At 31.1% G+C, this 18,148-nt stretch overlaps 1 protein-coding gene across 2 annotated transcripts in view; it reads right to left on the reverse strand.

Moving 5' to 3' along the window:
- Positions 1–10,922, reverse strand: part of LOC134721406 (uncharacterized) — a 37,227-nt gene extending 26,305 nt beyond the window's left edge. For both annotated transcript variants that reach the window (XM_063584391.1, XM_063584390.1), the window contains exons 1-9: positions 10,719–10,922; positions 9,421–9,613; positions 8,462–8,762; positions 7,528–7,741; positions 6,588–6,734; positions 5,974–6,071; positions 4,724–5,366; positions 2,545–2,740; positions 1,163–1,249 (exon numbers count right to left, since the gene is read on the reverse strand). In XM_063584391.1, the coding sequence (XP_063440461.1) occupies positions 1,163–1,249; positions 2,545–2,740; positions 4,724–5,366; positions 5,974–6,071; positions 6,588–6,734; positions 7,528–7,741; positions 8,462–8,762; positions 9,421–9,587 (1,853 nt within the window). In that variant the 5' untranslated portion in view covers positions 9,588–9,613; positions 10,719–10,922. The remainder of the gene's footprint in view (positions 1–1,162; positions 1,250–2,544; positions 2,741–4,723; positions 5,367–5,973; positions 6,072–6,587; positions 6,735–7,527; positions 7,742–8,461; positions 8,763–9,420; positions 9,614–10,718) is intronic.
- Positions 10,923–18,148: the final 7,226 nt, after the last annotated feature.

Here is an 18,148-nt window from a genome sequence, read left to right on the forward strand (position 1 = left end):
TGGTATTGACTGAGATTATCGCTGTCGCAGACAATATCACTGTCCTACGGGCTGTCCACATATCACTATAATGACCAGTTTTTTAATAACTATTATGTTTATTTCATTGAGAAACTATGGTTTATTAAGAATTCATAAATTCAAATTGTTAAAAGCAACCACAAGATAATGTACAATCTATATAGGAAAGAGTGACGTCAAGTAATAGTTTAAGATATCTATATAAGTCACTTCAATATTTGAAATACAAAATAAAGTTTACTATAATTTCATAAGTAGCTAAACAGTCATAAGAGTTGTCTTCCATTTTCCTAACTGTAAACTGCAAACATGTCTGAATCATATTAATTACAGAACATCACTCAATCAGACAAACCACGCCCCAACAGTAATTATCATGTAAAAATCTGTAAACGACTGGTTTTCCGGTCCATTTTGTTCTGATAATGACTGATGGAACTTATTACTGAAGAAAAAAGAATGTCTGGTGGCCTCTTTTTATCCAATAAGATAAACTTATTCTTAACGATATGAAATAAATGTCTTTTCTTTTGTTTCTTTTTGGTGTTGTTTAATTGCCTTCTCCTAGTCATATACACAAAATTTTGTTTTCTTATATATAAGCTCTTTCACCAATAACTTAGGTTACAACAAGTTTGATTATAACTTGTGTAACATTCACTTTGAACACAATTCATTTTATAAAGGATTTTGTCTTATAATCAGTCACTCATGAATTGTAAAAAATAAACTTCATCACACTCATTAAAAGCTGCACAAAATTACAATTAACTTAATGAAGAAGTAATGAATTGTATCTAAACTGAAACGACTTGAATTTGCTTACAAAAATACACGTAGAATCCAAAATAGATACATCGTAGATCTTTTTTTACAAGCTCATTGAACTTTGAAATTTGCTAAAAGTTTTCATCTTTGAGGCTCCTAATGAGGTTTTGATTGATGTGATTACTTAGCTGTTTTTATAGTGATCATTTCATTACCAGACAAACAAAATCATGATTACTTGATTATTTGATTACCTAGGACTATATTTTTGATTAATTGACTATTTTGTTAAAAAAAATAATGATTATGTGATTATGTTAGCAAAACATTTGTGATTATGTGATTACTTGGACACTCCCAGTAAGAAACTTACCTTTCTGGTAGCTTATAACCTCCTGTAGGAAATGAACCTTTGTATGGAGCATTGGAAAACATCTGCATAAACAGATCTCTATAATTACTGTCAAATATAAAATATAAAGGTAAATCGTTTATTAGAAGACTACACAGGCTTTTAATAATGTATGTGAAATGTAATTACAATGTTTTTCCTTTGGTTAAATTCTTTTGTAAAACATTAATATATCTAATTGTTTAGTCAATAAACTTGCTTCGAATAAGTAACTGTAAAAAAATAATTAACACAAGAGAGTAAAGTAATAAACCATTGTGCAACCTAATTGCAAACTTCAACAAATTGTTGATGGCACCAAAACTGGAAACAGTATGCCCAGGTCTCATTTCTATTTGCAGGCTTGACAACTTTTCATAACAATGATAATCATAACAAGAATGTGTCCGTAGAACATGGATGCCCACTAGCAGTATCATTTTCTATGTTCAGTGGACCATGAAATTGGGGTCAAAACTCTAATTTGGCATTAAAATTAGAAATTTCATATCATAGGGAACATGTGTACGAAGTTTGAAGTTGATTGGACTTCAACCCCATCAAAAACTACCTTTACCAAAAACTTTAACCTGAAGTGGGACAGACAGAAAAAGGAATGAATGGACAGACGGTTAAACAGAGGGACCTGAAAAAATAATGCCCCTCTTACTATGGTACTATCTTAGGTGGGGCATAAAAGTGAAATTCTTTTATCAATGGTTACAGATTTCATTCATGTTTATATATAATCTTGTCAAGTTTTAAAAACTACAAACCTGTACAAAGTCTAGGTTCCTTTTTAAACACATAACTGAGAACAACAACTGATTGTTGTTATTTTTGTATATATGTTGTAATTTCTTTGTCTCAAGCTTTAATTTTTATGCTTCACAACAATAAAGATTATTATTAAAAGAATTTTTTTTTCAGTAACAACTTTATTATCATAGCATCCATTTTTGAAGGCTGTGTGATACTGTGGATTTTTGTGTTTGAGAATTGAGGAAAACATTTTAGTTGATATTTGATTTTGTGGTTTTCAGAGTGTCTCCATATTATCATACAAACAAATTTGCAATCAGTTGACCATTAAAATTTGTGTTTTCCCTGTACCCACAAAATCCACAACAAATAAAAACAATTATTCCACAGTAACCAATAGTTGTTTCAATCCAAAGCATGTGATCTGAAGTGGACAGAGTTGTCCCATTAGCAAGCACACCACATCTTATTTCTTATTGCAATGCAATATACATTGGTTTTCAAATGCAACATATTTGAAAATGTATATATTGTTTTCCACAAATATTGCACATTTTTGGATAATTTTTTTAATAAAAACACTACCAATTCAGTAAACTTACTCTTTGAATTTGCCTTTAATATCATACTCATTACCAAAAACCATCATTAAAAGGAAAGGATTCTTTAAAAGTTCTAAACTCTCTGAATCAATGGCAGTTAATCGAAGAGAACTATCAACACCTTTTCTTTTATCTTCTAATGATTGTTTAAGCATATCTGGATTTTCCAATATCTTTTTCACTTTATAATAAGCTCCTAAAAAATTAATATGTTATATCAAACTCAGTATGTAATAAATGTATCATGATATGTATGGTTTTGATTCTTAAAACAAATTTGAACCATCAACAACAAGTGAAATGTATGCTATGAGAATATGTCTATCATATTCTACAAAACCATACACCAAATTACAAATTAAAGTATTTTTAGATTCCATAATATACATGTATTCCCATCATACATGTACCAAGCACTTAATTAGAGATTCTTTTTAAAAAATTCTGCATTTTTTTAAGCTGTGCATGTTCAATGATGATATAACTTTCTTTTTTTATTTTCACTTAAAATACTTAATCAGTGTTCTCCCCAGACCCTTAAAGGACCACGGGCCCGCGATGTATAATTTTCTACCGCGGTGGTATCGTTCTTGCCGCGATGTATAATTTTTCTCCGTGGTGCTAAAGTTTTCGGTAAAAAAATCGTATTAAAATCGGTAAAGATTCAGATGACTTCAACTTTCAGTGAGGGTTAAAATTTTACATGAAAATTTACCAGTTCTAACCAGTTTAATCCAGTATTGACAGGTAGATTGTTTACACCACGTGGTCGATTTACCTGTTGAGGTTAACCTTGTTGATGATTGGATTTAATCGATGTTCATGCTTCTCTTGTGTTTTAATTAATTAAGAGATCATAATTTTAATATCAGACTTGTAATAGGGGACAAGCAGACATTTGTTAATGAACTCTATTACGCCAGTCTTTAGTCAAAATACTTTGCCTGTTAGAATTTAATTGTAGAGTTACTTCCCCTAATTTTGCTTATTACAAATAAATGCTCCTCACATATAAATTTTCGTTGAAAATTAAAATAAAGTATAAATTGAATGCAAAATTATAAAAGAATGTTACATTAAGGATAAAAACTTTCTTAGAACATACCAACAAAAATGTTTTGCAAATTATTTTAGAGAATCATACCTTTATTGATACACAGACATTTTATATTAAGTTGGTAGTTTTTTCAAATGAATTGAAGTAGACAAGTTTAATGCCTAGAATTACTTTTACATGTCAACAAAGTACTTTAACTAAAAGAAAGGAAATAAGTTTATAATTTACTGAAGGTTCTGCATCAAAAATTAATCTTGTTCAAAGTTCATCGTTATGGTCAAATCTAACATGGGGAATGTGTAGTGTAACTACAAGTATTGGGACAAAATGGCTTGATCAAAACATAAGAAGTGACTTTAGTTTAAAGACTAATTGTGCTTTCTTTTCTTTTTCAAAGATATTAAAGTATACAAACTGTTTTATTGATTTACTTTTTCTACCAATAATGTTCTGACCCAAAGTCTATATAACACAATACCACAGTAGTTAACAAAACAAAGGCAAAAAGGTCATGAAAAAAACTAACAAGAAAAAAATAAGCGACGCAATGCGACACAAAATATTGTAAAATTCATTTTGTCACTCGGTACCCTGGTGCTATCCAAAAATCCTGGGGAGAACACTGACTTAATGTCCAAATGAAATAATTAGACATGAAATTCTATGCATAAAAAAAATATTTCACAATCTTTGGTGTGAAATTGACTAAAATAGTTTAAAAATTTTGAAATTTATGTTCTTGGCAAAAAAGTCAAAATTTTACAATAAAATATAGATTTATTTATTAACGAGTTTGTCTTACAACATTTCTCCTTCTGGCATGCCTAAGTAATGTAAAATGATTGTAGTCTCTTCTAAATAATTGTAATTGTAATTTATTGTACATTTTTTTGTTAGTGGTGTAGATTTATCAATGTCTATCTTGTCTATTGATAGATACTGTTGATTATCTATTTACAATTTATAACTTTTTGTGTGTAATGATTTTGTGTCATCTTCATCTTCCTTCATTCAATAACCTTTCTCAGCAAATTATTTTTCAAACCTGAAGCATACCATTGCAGTCTATTTATACTGATTGCATACTTATTTCCCTTTTGTATTTAATTTTAAGCAATATACCTCCATTTCTAAGCTTTTTCATAGCAGGATTTTTCTCTAATGAATCACTAGCTCTTTTGTGCTTCTTTCCCCTTTCAGTTTCTTCACTATTGGAGCTTCCGTAACCCCGATCTTTATTATAACTTCGTCTTTGTCTATCATATATATCCTTTTGGAAAGCCTCAGTCCACTGCCTTCCCACAGAAGTTCTAAAATCATAAAACTCTCCGTCAAGTTCGTCAAACGCATTAAATTTTGAGTATCTTACTTGTCGAGCAAGTGTCTCGTCAGCTTCAATTAACTTCCTTCTTTTTACAGGATCAACTAATGTCTGTCGAGTTTCCTCTGATACCTTAAATATGTCATTAAAATAGCGAGATTTAGCAAGTCTACATGCCGTTGGACTAAAGAGAATTTTATGAATTTCTTTTTCCTCCGTAGTTAAATCATCTGTCTTTTTAAACAAAACTTTCGGAACAGTCTTTTCCTCTTCTGTCTTTTGATTCGTCTGCTTAGATTCTGAATGAGTTTCTGCATCAACAACTTTTGGTGTTGTTGACACATTTTTAGGTGTTGTGTTTGCTGAAGTAGATGGAACTGGTTCCACTGGTTCTGCCATACTGTCTATTTCATTTGTAAAGAAATATATTGGATCTGTTGATGGCTGTAAATAGAAAAGAAGATGATATTTTTGTTTGGGAGATACTAAACTACATCTTAAACTTTTATGATACTGTTTAGATTCAATTTATTTGCAATTCAAACAAAACTTTCAATCTAGGTTTTAATTCTGAGTCTTATTGTCACTGTTATTTAAATACAGAAGTTACAATAGCAATGCAATGCAATCTGATAAAAATAAAAATTCATTTCTCATTCTCAAAGTTATTTGCATACAAGGATCTGCTAGTGTCTGTTTTTTGTGATAACATCAGCAATTGAAGTTTCTGCTTTTTTTCTCATGTTGTTTTAACTAAAAGACCCAATCACAAGCTTTGGAATTTTCGCTTTTTAAAAGGGGGCATAACTCTAGAACAGTAATTGACTTAGAACTGTCCAAATTCAACTATGTCTATATGTTGTGGTTTTTAGCATTGTGTTACTGTATCAGTTTCCTTCAATTGAGATTGACAATCTAGAAAGCAATTTTCCAAGTTACAAAGGGGCATTACTATAGAACAGTTATGACATACTGCTAATTTCTTTCTTTGTCTGTCTGTTATTTTAACTTCAGTTGTAATACTCAACTTTTACAGTTAAAAAATACTTACAAATTTCTGAGTTATTTCCCTTCTGATATTTTTCAGTGATTTGACAACAGTTCTTCTGTAATTCTTCTCAAACTCATCCTCAATTTCAGGTTTTAAATCTAAAAAAGATATTGCAATATTCATATTATGATAGTGATAAGTAAAATATACCTAGTAGTAGTTCAATTAAGGATAATATTTAAATGCATCCCAAATTTCCAAAACCTAAAAAATGTTAAATTCCATTAAATTAAAAATATACATTAGCACAGGAGACAAATATTCAAACCTATGATCTTATTTTAGCCATATATAAAAGAAGAATGAGCCCCTGCTTGTAATTTCTGTGTTAAATGATACCATTTACTTAAAAAGTATTGAGTACAGAAAAGTAATTAAAACTATTGAGTCGAGCTTCAAAAGTAATCAGTCTGTTCATCTTAAATATTGCCTCATATACATCTAAATGATCTTTAGTTAGAACTAATATTCTTTTTCTTCATTTTTTTTATATTCCTCATTTTTCAGTGACCTAAAGTTATCATCCATTCAATTAGTACCTTATATCTAATACTTAAATTATACATTTTGAATTTAAATTTTCAAACCCTGCTTCAACCCTTTTCAAATGCTACCTTTAAAAGCAGGCCTTTGTGTAGGTTTCTGATGCCAGCATCTGGTCATCATTTTAGTGAGGAACATCGGACAGTCTTTTGGAATTTGGATAAAATCTGGTCTTTGGCCACTCAATACAGCAGATCTTATCAGTTCTTCTGCAGCAGCTGAAAAATGAATACAAATGTGTCAATAATTTTGATGTAATATGTTAAGTCTTATTTAAATAGTGTATTTGAAGGCAACTGACAATGTTATACATGTATGATCATCATGGATTCCTATAAAAGGAAACTAGTAAGCCAAGTGTTGGCAAATTTAAGCAGAAAAAATTTAATTGTATTTGATTGGATACAATAATCAAAAGCTATTTTCAGTGTGTTTACTGATGTGTTAATTCAACCATTCACTCACTTTCACTTGACAAAATATAGTAAACAAGAATGTGTCCCTAGTACACAAATGCCCCATCAGCACTATGATTTTCTATATTCAGTGGACTGTGAAAATGGGGTAAAACTCATTTTTGGCATTAAAATTAGAAAGATCATGTCATAGGGAACATGTGTACTAAGTGTCAAGTTGATTGGACTTCAACTTCATCAAAAACTACCTTGATTAAAATTTAAACTGAAGAGAAACAGACGGATGAACAGAAATACAGACCAGAAAACATAATGCCCCTAAATGGGACATAACAATAAAAATAAAATGAGTTTCTTTTGCAATAAGCATATTATTTTATCCTATTCTGCATCCAAATTGAGAGTTATCTTCACTTTTGTTTCTCTGTGTTGTTTGGTTGCTGTCTTGTTGATGTCTGCTCCATATTTCCTTATATATTTATGTCTGCTCCATATTTCCCTATATATTTATATCATTTTGTGTTTACTGAAAACATTTTAAACATTTAACACAAGCTCTACTATTGTTCAGTTTTATCAGCACAATTACAATTACCTTTGTATGGAAATTCTCCTGATAGTAACTCCCAGATAATGATACCAAAACTGTAAATATCGTAGTATCTATCAGACGGCAGGTTGACATTACTCCATACCTCTGGAGGTACATGTGAAACAGTACATCTTCTAGCTGAACTTTGACCTCCTCCTTCACCTCGTGTTACAGTCATTGTGATATTCTTCCATTCAGACAGACCAAAATCTGATATCTATTTTTTTTTTATAAATAAAATGTGTTGTTAAGTAAAACTATATATCTTTATTTTTAAAAACAAACCTGTATACTTTTTTAGTGGAATCTTAAAAGATGTACATGATGTTTAAAATCAATCTGTATTCAAACATTTTCTTGTAGTTGGAAGTATTTTATATTTTGAATCCACAACTTCAGATTTCAAACTATTTTGCTGTAAAATTTATAATCTAATGACTTTATTTATTTACTGGGAAAATCTTAAAGAATACATGCAACAAAGCATTTCATCATGTTGAATGTTTTTAATCTTTTTTGAACAAATTTAAATATATGTTCTTATGAAATGTTTGTTTAAACACAAGTAAAAATGTAACTTTCAGGGGAAAATATGAAGAAGAAAAAGATGTTGCAGAGTTCTGATATCTGAGTTTTATAAAGATTTGTTTAAGTTTTGTTCCAGATCAGAATGACCAAAACAATCTCAACTAAACCATGCCAAAAATATCAAACCACAAAACTACAAAACAAAAACTTCTGCTCTTTAGTAGAGTTCTAGTCTCTTTGACATATTCACCATTTCCATTCTCAGTTGTATCATGTATGTGCGGTACAATTTTTTCAACAGAGAAATCTGAAAGAAGACTAGTCTTATATAATTATTGGATGGTACATGTACATGGCTGGGCAATTCCAGACAAAATTGCAACCTCAGAATACATGGTATTGCATTTACCTTAGCTCTGACACCTTTATCCAATAATATATTATCAGCCTTCAAATCAAGATGGAGGATTAGTGGATTATGGCCGTGTAGAAACGTCATCCCATCAATCACATCACGAATGATCTGGACAATTAATGGCCACTGGACAGTAAAATCTTTACGAAATTCATTCGCACTCCCTAATGGCATATATTCCAACACAAGTGAATAATTGTCTTTTTCAGTGATAATGCCATGTAAGTTAAGAATACATGGATGCTGACAAACAGTTCTTAGTCTTTCTGCTTCAGACTGTAATGCTTTCAAATGCCTGGAAATTTAAAGTTTTTAATAGTTTTATTTAAATCATATCTGTTCTGAATTTTAATTGTAATAATTATTTATGTACTTTTCTGTAAACAAATGTAAATATGACAAGTCATATAAATTCTATTCGAACATGTAAATCATGGTAAAAATCAAATGTTTTGCTTATATCATGTATATTGCATTTGATATTGAAATATCTTCTATTCTGGAAATTATGTTGGTTTTTTTTACAAACAATTCCTGTGCAATGAGAAAGGGACATATATAAATGTATAAATGACACAAAACTTATTTGAAAAAGGTTATTTTTTTCTTATGTTTCAGTACAACTTGTTTAACTGACATCTTTTATTACCCAAATAAATCGTCCTCCTAAATGTGTTTTGTGTTAATCTTGTTTAAGAGTCGGTGTGTCTCATTGGCATACATTTGAGATCACAGTTAATCTAAATACTTCAAATTTAAACAATATTCAATTTTTAAATTATTTAGAAATGGTATTTGAAACTAAAACAATGATTAATACAGAATAGGTTTAAAATAATTATGTTTCATTTTCAGATAGATTAAATAAACAATAGTGATCTTCATGATCATGGTGATACCATAATATAAGGGCAAATGTTATGCTATCACCATTACATATAAAGTATGCTTACTTTTGTGGAAGGAGACCTGTATCAATTAAAGTTTTTACAGCCACCAAGCCAAGCTTTGTATGTTGACCTCGAAAAACTGTGCCAAATCCTCCTCTCCCTATTGGGTACTCTTCTAACATGAACTGGTTCCTCGGTATTACTGGTACTTCTACTTTTTGTGTTGCCATGGTACTAAATGTTTAGTTTAAAAATTCTAAAAATAATGAATATAATTACAATTTTTCATAAGATGACCTTCTCATACTCATAGATAGACACATTATAAGGCTTAACTGATTATTGCAATCATGTTCCCATTGGAGTTTTTCTAGACATGATCCAAATGACCTTTATAAGTTATATTTTGCAGGTGTTTCTTGTTTTTTTAACCTATAGACCACTTTCAAGTATGTCCATCACTGTAAAAAAAACTCGTCAATTACATGTATGTGTGCCTTTACGATGTCATTTACCAGATAGAGAGGATTGCCTGTATCACTGCGCTATAAACATTGATAAACGTACATCAAGTGTCTTAACATGCTTAATGATCGTCATTGTGCAGGATAAACTAGAAATAATATTTGTTCTGTAGGTACTTAAACACAATTCTCTAATGACAGCAGTGATGAAAAACAATAATGAGAATTCAATTTGCGGAATAACTCGTCCAATAGAGCTTTATATTTTTGATACCACTCGCTCAACATTGGAAGGGAAGTGTCGTTTCCCTAAACCTGCTAAACGTATGAATGATGTTCACTAAAACCAAAGTTTTTGATGGAAATGCAGTTGTCTATTGCTGTGAATGTTGTTTTGGAAGTGCTGCATCAAATTTATACAAATGCTGATTTCCAATAGTATGTAAACAATGATAAATAAATGTACATGTTAGTGAGTAAGGTTTATCATGATGACATTATTATTTCATGGGATATATTGATTGTTTCCTTTTTAAAACAGTGGACAAATTTGGAATGTTCCTGATCATTTGCCAATAGACTGTTGTAAGAAGTGAGCCATGGGCATGACCTTTGAGTTTCACTTTTGGTGGATATTATAGTCTGAGTCGATAGTTTAGGTAATGTTTTACCTGTAAATGATAAAATCATATCCCCTTAGCCAGTAAAAAAATACCCTACACATTAAATGGCAGATGTAGACCTGTTATGATAACAAGAACTGACAACTTTCGTTTTTGGAGTTTACAAAAGCGAAAGTTATCCAGATTATCATGATTATTGTAAAAAAATGTTCTCCATGTTTTTAAAGCATATTTTTGTTTTGTTTTGAAAGCACAAACTCGATATTAGTTTTACCGTGTGAGTAAATGTGTTATTCAGTCTAAAACAACAATGACAATTGTCGGAGAACTCTTATAAAACAGCATTCTTCTAAGTAAATCTAACGCTTCCCATTGTCATGTTGGAAAATCCCATTCCAAAATTAGTCCAAATCTGGTCCCATGTCTAATGATGAGCTCACAATTAGTAGCAGGAACATAATAGACAACCAGTTGAATGAAAGTGCTAAATTAAATATTACATTCTGTACCGATTACCTGTTACTTGTTACCTTATCTGTACGTTTCTCCTATGTCAGGCGCACCACCACTGCTGTACTATATTCAATACCATATTGCATTTTTTCTCCACATGCAGTTATATCAATTTGCAATCTCTAACATCAGGTTGATGAACCAAATAATCTCCATGGAATTGTGCATACATTAAACTGACCTAATCACAAACTAATACTAGTGCTTTGTTGACACTGCTAGATGCAGCACACATACATATGTCTTTTTATACTTCCCCGAGGTGAAACCAAAAATGGGCAAATTATCAATTTTAAATCATTTTAAATCATATAAAAATTATCGCTTCCTGACAATACAACTTATATTTGCCACTGGGTTTTAAAATCAATCTTACAACTATCATGTCAACTTATATGTGACAAAAAGTCAGATGATAAAAATTATAAATATGATTTTTAAGTAAGTATTTAAAAACTAATGTTGCAATTCAAGTTGTACAATTTGAATACAGCCATAGTTGTGAAAGAGAAACAAAAGATACCAAAGGGACATTCAAACTCATAAGTTGAAAATAATAAACAGCTGCGCCATGAGCGCATGATACGCCCGACGTCTTGTGTGGAAGTTTTATGCAATAATCATAAATAGATTCTGAGAAAGTTTTAAGCAATAACCATATATTGTTTTTAAGACACGGCGGGACATGTGAAACCCCCAACCCGGGAGTGTCTTTTTACCACAGAACACCACAGAATACCACAGACCACCACAGAACTCCACAGAATACCACAGAACACCCAAAATTTACCACAGAACTTCAAAATATTAATACTACAGACATTATTATCGTGTTATTGTTAATTCTTTTTATAATTTGAAATTTATTATTCAAATAAATTTCATTTTTCTTATTATGGTCAACTCAGTCTCACTATCGCTTCACTCCAACTGAAAGGCCAATAATTCTGTATCATTAGATTTGCATTTTATAAAGTAATTTTAATGCTCTGTTGTATATTTCAGTAGTTTTTATTGTAATTTGTGTAGTTCTGTGGTATATTTTGAGTGTTCTGTGGTATTCTGTGGTGTTCTGTGGTATTCTGCGGTGTTCTGTGGTAAAAAGACGCTCCGCCCCAACCCTGTTTTTTTTTTACAAAAAACTAAATATCACTAAAATAAAATTTTGAATCAAAACCAAAAAGTATACAGATCTTTAGATTAATATAACTTAAAAGTGTTTAAAGTTTTAAGCAATAATCATAAATTATTTTTGAGATACGGCACAACATGTAAAAAAAAACTCCCCTGTTTAACAAAATACTCAATAACTCAAAAATAAAATTTTGAATCATCACCAAAATGTATACAGATCTTTAGATTAATATAACAAAGACATGTGTAACGTTTTAAGCAATAATCATAAATCGTTTTTGAGATATGGTGCGACATGTAAAAAAAACCTCCCCCTTTTTTACAAAATACTCAATAACTCAAAAATAAAATTTTGAATCATCACCAAAAAGTATACAGATATTAAGATTAATATAACTAAAAAGTGTTTAAAGTTTTAAGCCATAATCAAGAATCGTTTTTGAGATACGGTGCGACATGTGAAAAAAACACACCCCTGTTTTAGTTACAAAGTGCCGTAACTCAAAAAGTTTAAATCTTATTTTCACCAAAAAGTATACAGATCATTTGACCATCATAAGAAACAACTATGTTAAGTTTCATGAAATTTGGATGAGTTGTTCTCAAGTTACAGTGCGACATGTTTACGCCAGACAGACAGACGGACAGACGGACGGACAGACAGACGGACGGATGGACACCGGACATTTGTATACCATAATACGTCCCGTCAAAATTTTGACGGGCAATTTTGACGGGCGTATAAAAACCGACAACACCATGTTTTTAAAAAAAAAAGATGTGAAGACCAACAAGGCAACAACAGTACACTTAAAAATAACACAACACAGGAAACTATAGACTGAGCAACACAAAACCCACCAAATACTGAAATGATACTATGAAAGGGCTAATACTATGTTGAATCAAATTCTTCCCTGGTCTGTTAAAACTCAGGAAAATGACAACCTTTAAAATTTGTTCCATCATTAGATATTAAGTGGGGTTCTTTTTACAAGTAATTATGGTTTTTTTTAAGTAAATCATGAGAACTATATGAATAGAATTGAAAAACTGCTTTACATCAGCCAGTTTACACATGACCAAATATGGTCTGACATTGTCTAAATGCATGCACTTTAAATATTTTTTTATCGGTACTTACCGTAAATTAATTTTGCTTTTGAAAAATTTAAAACTAACTTAATATATATATTGCTTTATTTGTGCAGTTAATATGATAAATCATGATCTTACATCCTGTTTACTTCTATTAAAGCATTGTGTAGGGGGTTGCATTTCTCACTGTTTATTGGTTTTTACACTAAATCTGTTGGATGTGTAATGATTAATTACTTAATCTGGCAGAACATGATGTATATATTATTTGTAATCAGCTATGAACCAGCTCTTATGTTGGTGCTCTGAATCTATTGCTTTTATGTTAGTTGTATACTCACAAATATATATGTTAAACTCAGTCACCTTCTTTATGTGCCTGTCCCAAGTCAAGATCCTGAAGTTCATTGGCAAACTCCAACTAGAGGCTCTAAAGAGCCTGTGTCGCTCACCTTGGTATATGTGAATTAAACAAAGGAAGCAGACAGTTAATGACAAAATTGTGTTTAGGTGATTGTGATGTGTTTGTAAATCTTACTTTACTGAACATTCTTGCTGCTTACAATTATCTCTATCTATAATGAACTTGTCTGTGTAGTTTCAGTGGAAAATGTTAGTAAAAATTTACAAATTTAATGAAAATTGTTAAAAATTGATTATAAAGGACAATAACTTCTTAGGGGGTTAATTGACCATTTTGGTCATTTTGACTTATTTTTGAGTCTTAAATTGCTGTACATTATTGCTGTTTACAGTTTATCTCTATCTATAACCAGATGCTCCGCAGGGCGTAGCTTTATACGACCGCAGAGGTTGAACCCTGAACGGTTGGGGCAAGTATGGACACAACATTCAAGCTGGATTCAGCTCTAAATTTGGATTGTGATTAAATAGTTGACACAGCATAGGTTTCTGACACAGAATATATGTGTTCTAATGAACTTAAAATTTTTGTTTTCTCTTAGAGCAATTCACTATGCTGTTGAATATTGATCCTCTCAAAAAAATGTTTGAAGAAATTTTCTTTTTATTTATGAAATTTCAAATGAGAAAAATTGAACCCAATTTTTTAATCACATCCCCCTTTCCCTTATTCCAAAACTAATCTCAATTAAAATATTCTAATGGAGTTTGCAACAATAACTACTCATTTAAATACATCATAAAATATTAAGATGTAAAAAAACTGCTTGTTATCACTGAATGGTAAAGAATATTTAAATTTATCAGTTGGTAGTAAAAAGTGAATATACATTGTATATTGTATATAACAAAGATTTAAGTTGATTCTGGACAAAGAAAGATAACTCCAATTAAAAAAAATTCTTGCAATAAGATATTTCTTGCTTACTATTCTGGACAAAGAAAGATAACTCTAATTAAAAATTTTTTTTTGCTATTTCACAATATTGTGAAATTAGATATTTCTTGCCATTGCACAATAGTGTGCAATTGAAAAGACTTGCTATTGCACAATACTTAATATAATTATTTTATATCCTGATTTGGACCAACTTGAAAACTGGGCCCATAATCAAAAATCTAAGTACATGTTTAGATTCAGCATATCAAAGAGGCCCAAGAATTTAATTTTTGTTAAAATCAAACTTAATTTCACTTTGGACCCTTTGGACCTTAATGTAGGCCAATTTGAAAACGGGACCAAAAATGAAGAATTTACATACACAGTTAGATTTGGCATATCAAAGAACCACATTTATTCAATTTTCGATGAAATCAAATAAAATTTAATTTTGGACCCAGATTTGGACCAACTTGAAAACTGGGCCAATAATCAAGAATCTAAGTACATTTTCAGATTCAACATATCAAAGAACCCAACCGATTCATTTTTTGTCAAAATCAAACTAAGTTTAATTTTGGACCCTTTGGACCTTAATGTAGACCAATTTGAAAACATGACCAAAAGTTTAGAATCTTCATACACAGTTAGATTCGGCATATCAGAGAACCCCAATAATTCAAGTTTGATGAAATCAAACAAAGTTTGATTTTGGACCCTTTGGGCCCCTTTTTCCTAAACTGTTGGGACCAAAACTCCCAAAATCAATACCAACCTTCCTTTTATGGTCATAAACCTTGTGTTTAAATTTCATAGATTTCTATTTACTTATACTAACGTTATGGTGCGAAAACCAAGAAAAATGCTTATTTGGGTCCCTTTTGGCCCCTAATTCCTAAACTGTTGGGACCTAAACTCCCAAAATCAATACTAATCTTCCTTTTGTGGTCATAAACATTGTGTTTAAATTTCATTGATTTCTATTTACATAAACTAAAGTTATTGTGCGAAAACCAAGAATAATGCTTATTTGGGCCCTTTTTTGGCCCCTAATTCCTAAACTGTTGTAACCAAAACTCCCAAAATCAATCCCAACCTTTCTTTTGTGGTCATAAACCTTGTGTCAAAATTTCATAGATTTCTATTCACCTAAACTAAAGTTATAGTGCGAAAACCAAGAAAATGCTTATTTGGGCCCTTTTTGGCCCCTAATTCCTAAAATATTAGGACCAAAACTCCCAAAATCAATACCAACCTTCCTTTTATGGTCATAAACCTTGAGTTAAAATTTCATAGATTTCTATTCACTTTTACTAAAGTTAGAGTGCGAAAACTAAAAGTATTCGGACGACGACGACAACGACGACGCAGACGACGACGCCAACGTGATAGCAATATACGACGAAAAATTTTTCAAAATTTGCAGTCGTATAATAATATTCAAGATAATAAGCCAAAACAGCAAAATTTCCTTAAAATTACCAATTTAGGGGCAGCAACCTAACAACGAGTTGTCCGATTCATCTAAAAATTCCAGGGCAGATAGATCTTGACCAGATAAACAATGTTACCCCTATGTCAGATTTGCTCTAAATTAGTGTTGTCAACGGTTAACCGGTTAACCGGTCGAACGACCAAATATCGAATACCAAAAACACTAACCGGTTAACCGGACATTTTTTCAATTTTAATAGATTCTATATAATTTGTATCGAAACCATTGAAAAGTTATGTTTTATTTAAACATTTTCGTTGCGGTAATTAATTTAACAGATCAATTGTCCAGTCTATTGATTGCTATTGTTAATCCGGAAAAAAACCATTAAATTAATTAGAAAATGTCGCTCACTTGGAGCAAGAACTTAATGACACTTAATTAGTATACATGTTATTCTAACAGTAACTTTAAATCAGTAATACGATAAAATATTTTACGATTCACTTCATTATTTTATTTTTGATCTAATAGCGTGTAGACCTACTTCGAAATGTGCAACCTCCGTCTTGTAAGGCTTTGTTATACTTTAAATGAAATGCTTAACTCAAAATATTGAAAAATGAAAAGCAATGTAAATGTACTAAATGCATAATGATACTATTAGTACGAGTAACATGCTTAATCATTTCAAGTTGAAACACTTCACATTAATTTCGGAGACGAGAGAAAAGAGAAAATAATCGTTTTTAGACATATTCGCTTCTACGAGATCAAGATTTTTTATTTTTTTTTTCAATCTGAAGTTGATACAAACTCCATAGTAGATACGGTGTAAAGTCAAACTTCGAAAGAAATCCTCACAGACAAGCCTTAAACTGCTTAAGGACAAACTTCAATCCAAAAAGTGTAAATTGATGAATTGTATGCCATAGAAGGTTGTCACATTGACTCTCATACCACATCTTATAGCTATGTGTAGGATACTAAAGATTTAAGGTTTTCAAACAACAACTTAAACTACCAGTTAACCGGTTAATCGGTCGAACGATTATCCGAGTAACCGATTAGGCAAAAGTGTACGATTTGACAACACTACTCTAAATGCTTTGGTTTTTGAGTTATAAGCCAAAAACTGCATTTTACCCCTATGTTCTATTTTTAGCCTTAGCGGCCAATTTGGTTGGTTTGCCCGGTCACAAAACACAATTTTTAAACCAGATACATCAATGATGATTGTGGCCAAGTTTGGATTAATTTGGCCCGGTAGTTTCAGAGGAGAAGATTTTTGTAAAAGATCATGGAGATTTACGAAAAATGGTTAAAAATTGACTATAAAGGGCAACAACTCCTAAAGGGGTCAACTGACCATTTTGGTCCTGTTGACTTTTTTGTATATCTTACTTTGCTGAACATTTTTGCTGTTTACAGTTTATCTCTATCCATAATAATATTCAAGATAATATCCAAAAACAGCAAAATTTCCTTAAAATTACCAATTCAGGGGCAGCAACCCAACAACAGGTTGTCCCATTCATCTTAAGATTTCAGGGCAGATAGATCTTGACCTGATAAACAATTTTACCCCATGTAAGATTTGCTCTAAATGCTTTGGTTTTTGAGTTATAAGCCATAAAACTGCATTTTACCCCTATGTTCTATTTTTAGCCATGGCAGCCATGTTTTTTGATGAAATGGGAATTAACACACAAACTTTATTCTAGATACCCTAGGAATCGATCAGATGAAGTTTGGTTTGAATTGGTTCAGTAGTTTCAGAGGAGAAGATTTTTGTAAAAGTAAACGCCGAACGACGGACGACAGAAGACGGACGACAGACACCAAGTGATGAGAAAAGCTCACTTGGCCTTTTAGGCCAGGTGAGCTAAAAACAGAGGTGACGTTAAACTATCATAAAGTCAACATAGTATAGTAAAGAGGACATAACAGCTGTTTCTGAGTTCGTGTCATTGGTTCATGTATGACATATTTGTTTTTTGTAAATTGTTTTGTTATAGATTAGGCCATTTATAGCCAAATAAATGGTTTGGGTTTTTCTCATTACTGAAGGCAGTACAGTACTTACATCCACTTCATTTGCACATTAGTGGATAGATGTTTCATTGAAATTATTAATACCACATCTCTTTTTTTTCATGTTTGACCTCTGATTAAATAGGCTTTACACTAGTAATTTTTGGGGTACTTTTTAGATTTCTGT

This window comes from Mytilus trossulus, chromosome 6 (assembly GCF_036588685.1).
Source record: "Mytilus trossulus isolate FHL-02 chromosome 6, PNRI_Mtr1.1.1.hap1, whole genome shotgun sequence".
NCBI lineage: Eukaryota > Metazoa > Mollusca > Bivalvia > Mytilida > Mytilidae > Mytilus > Mytilus trossulus.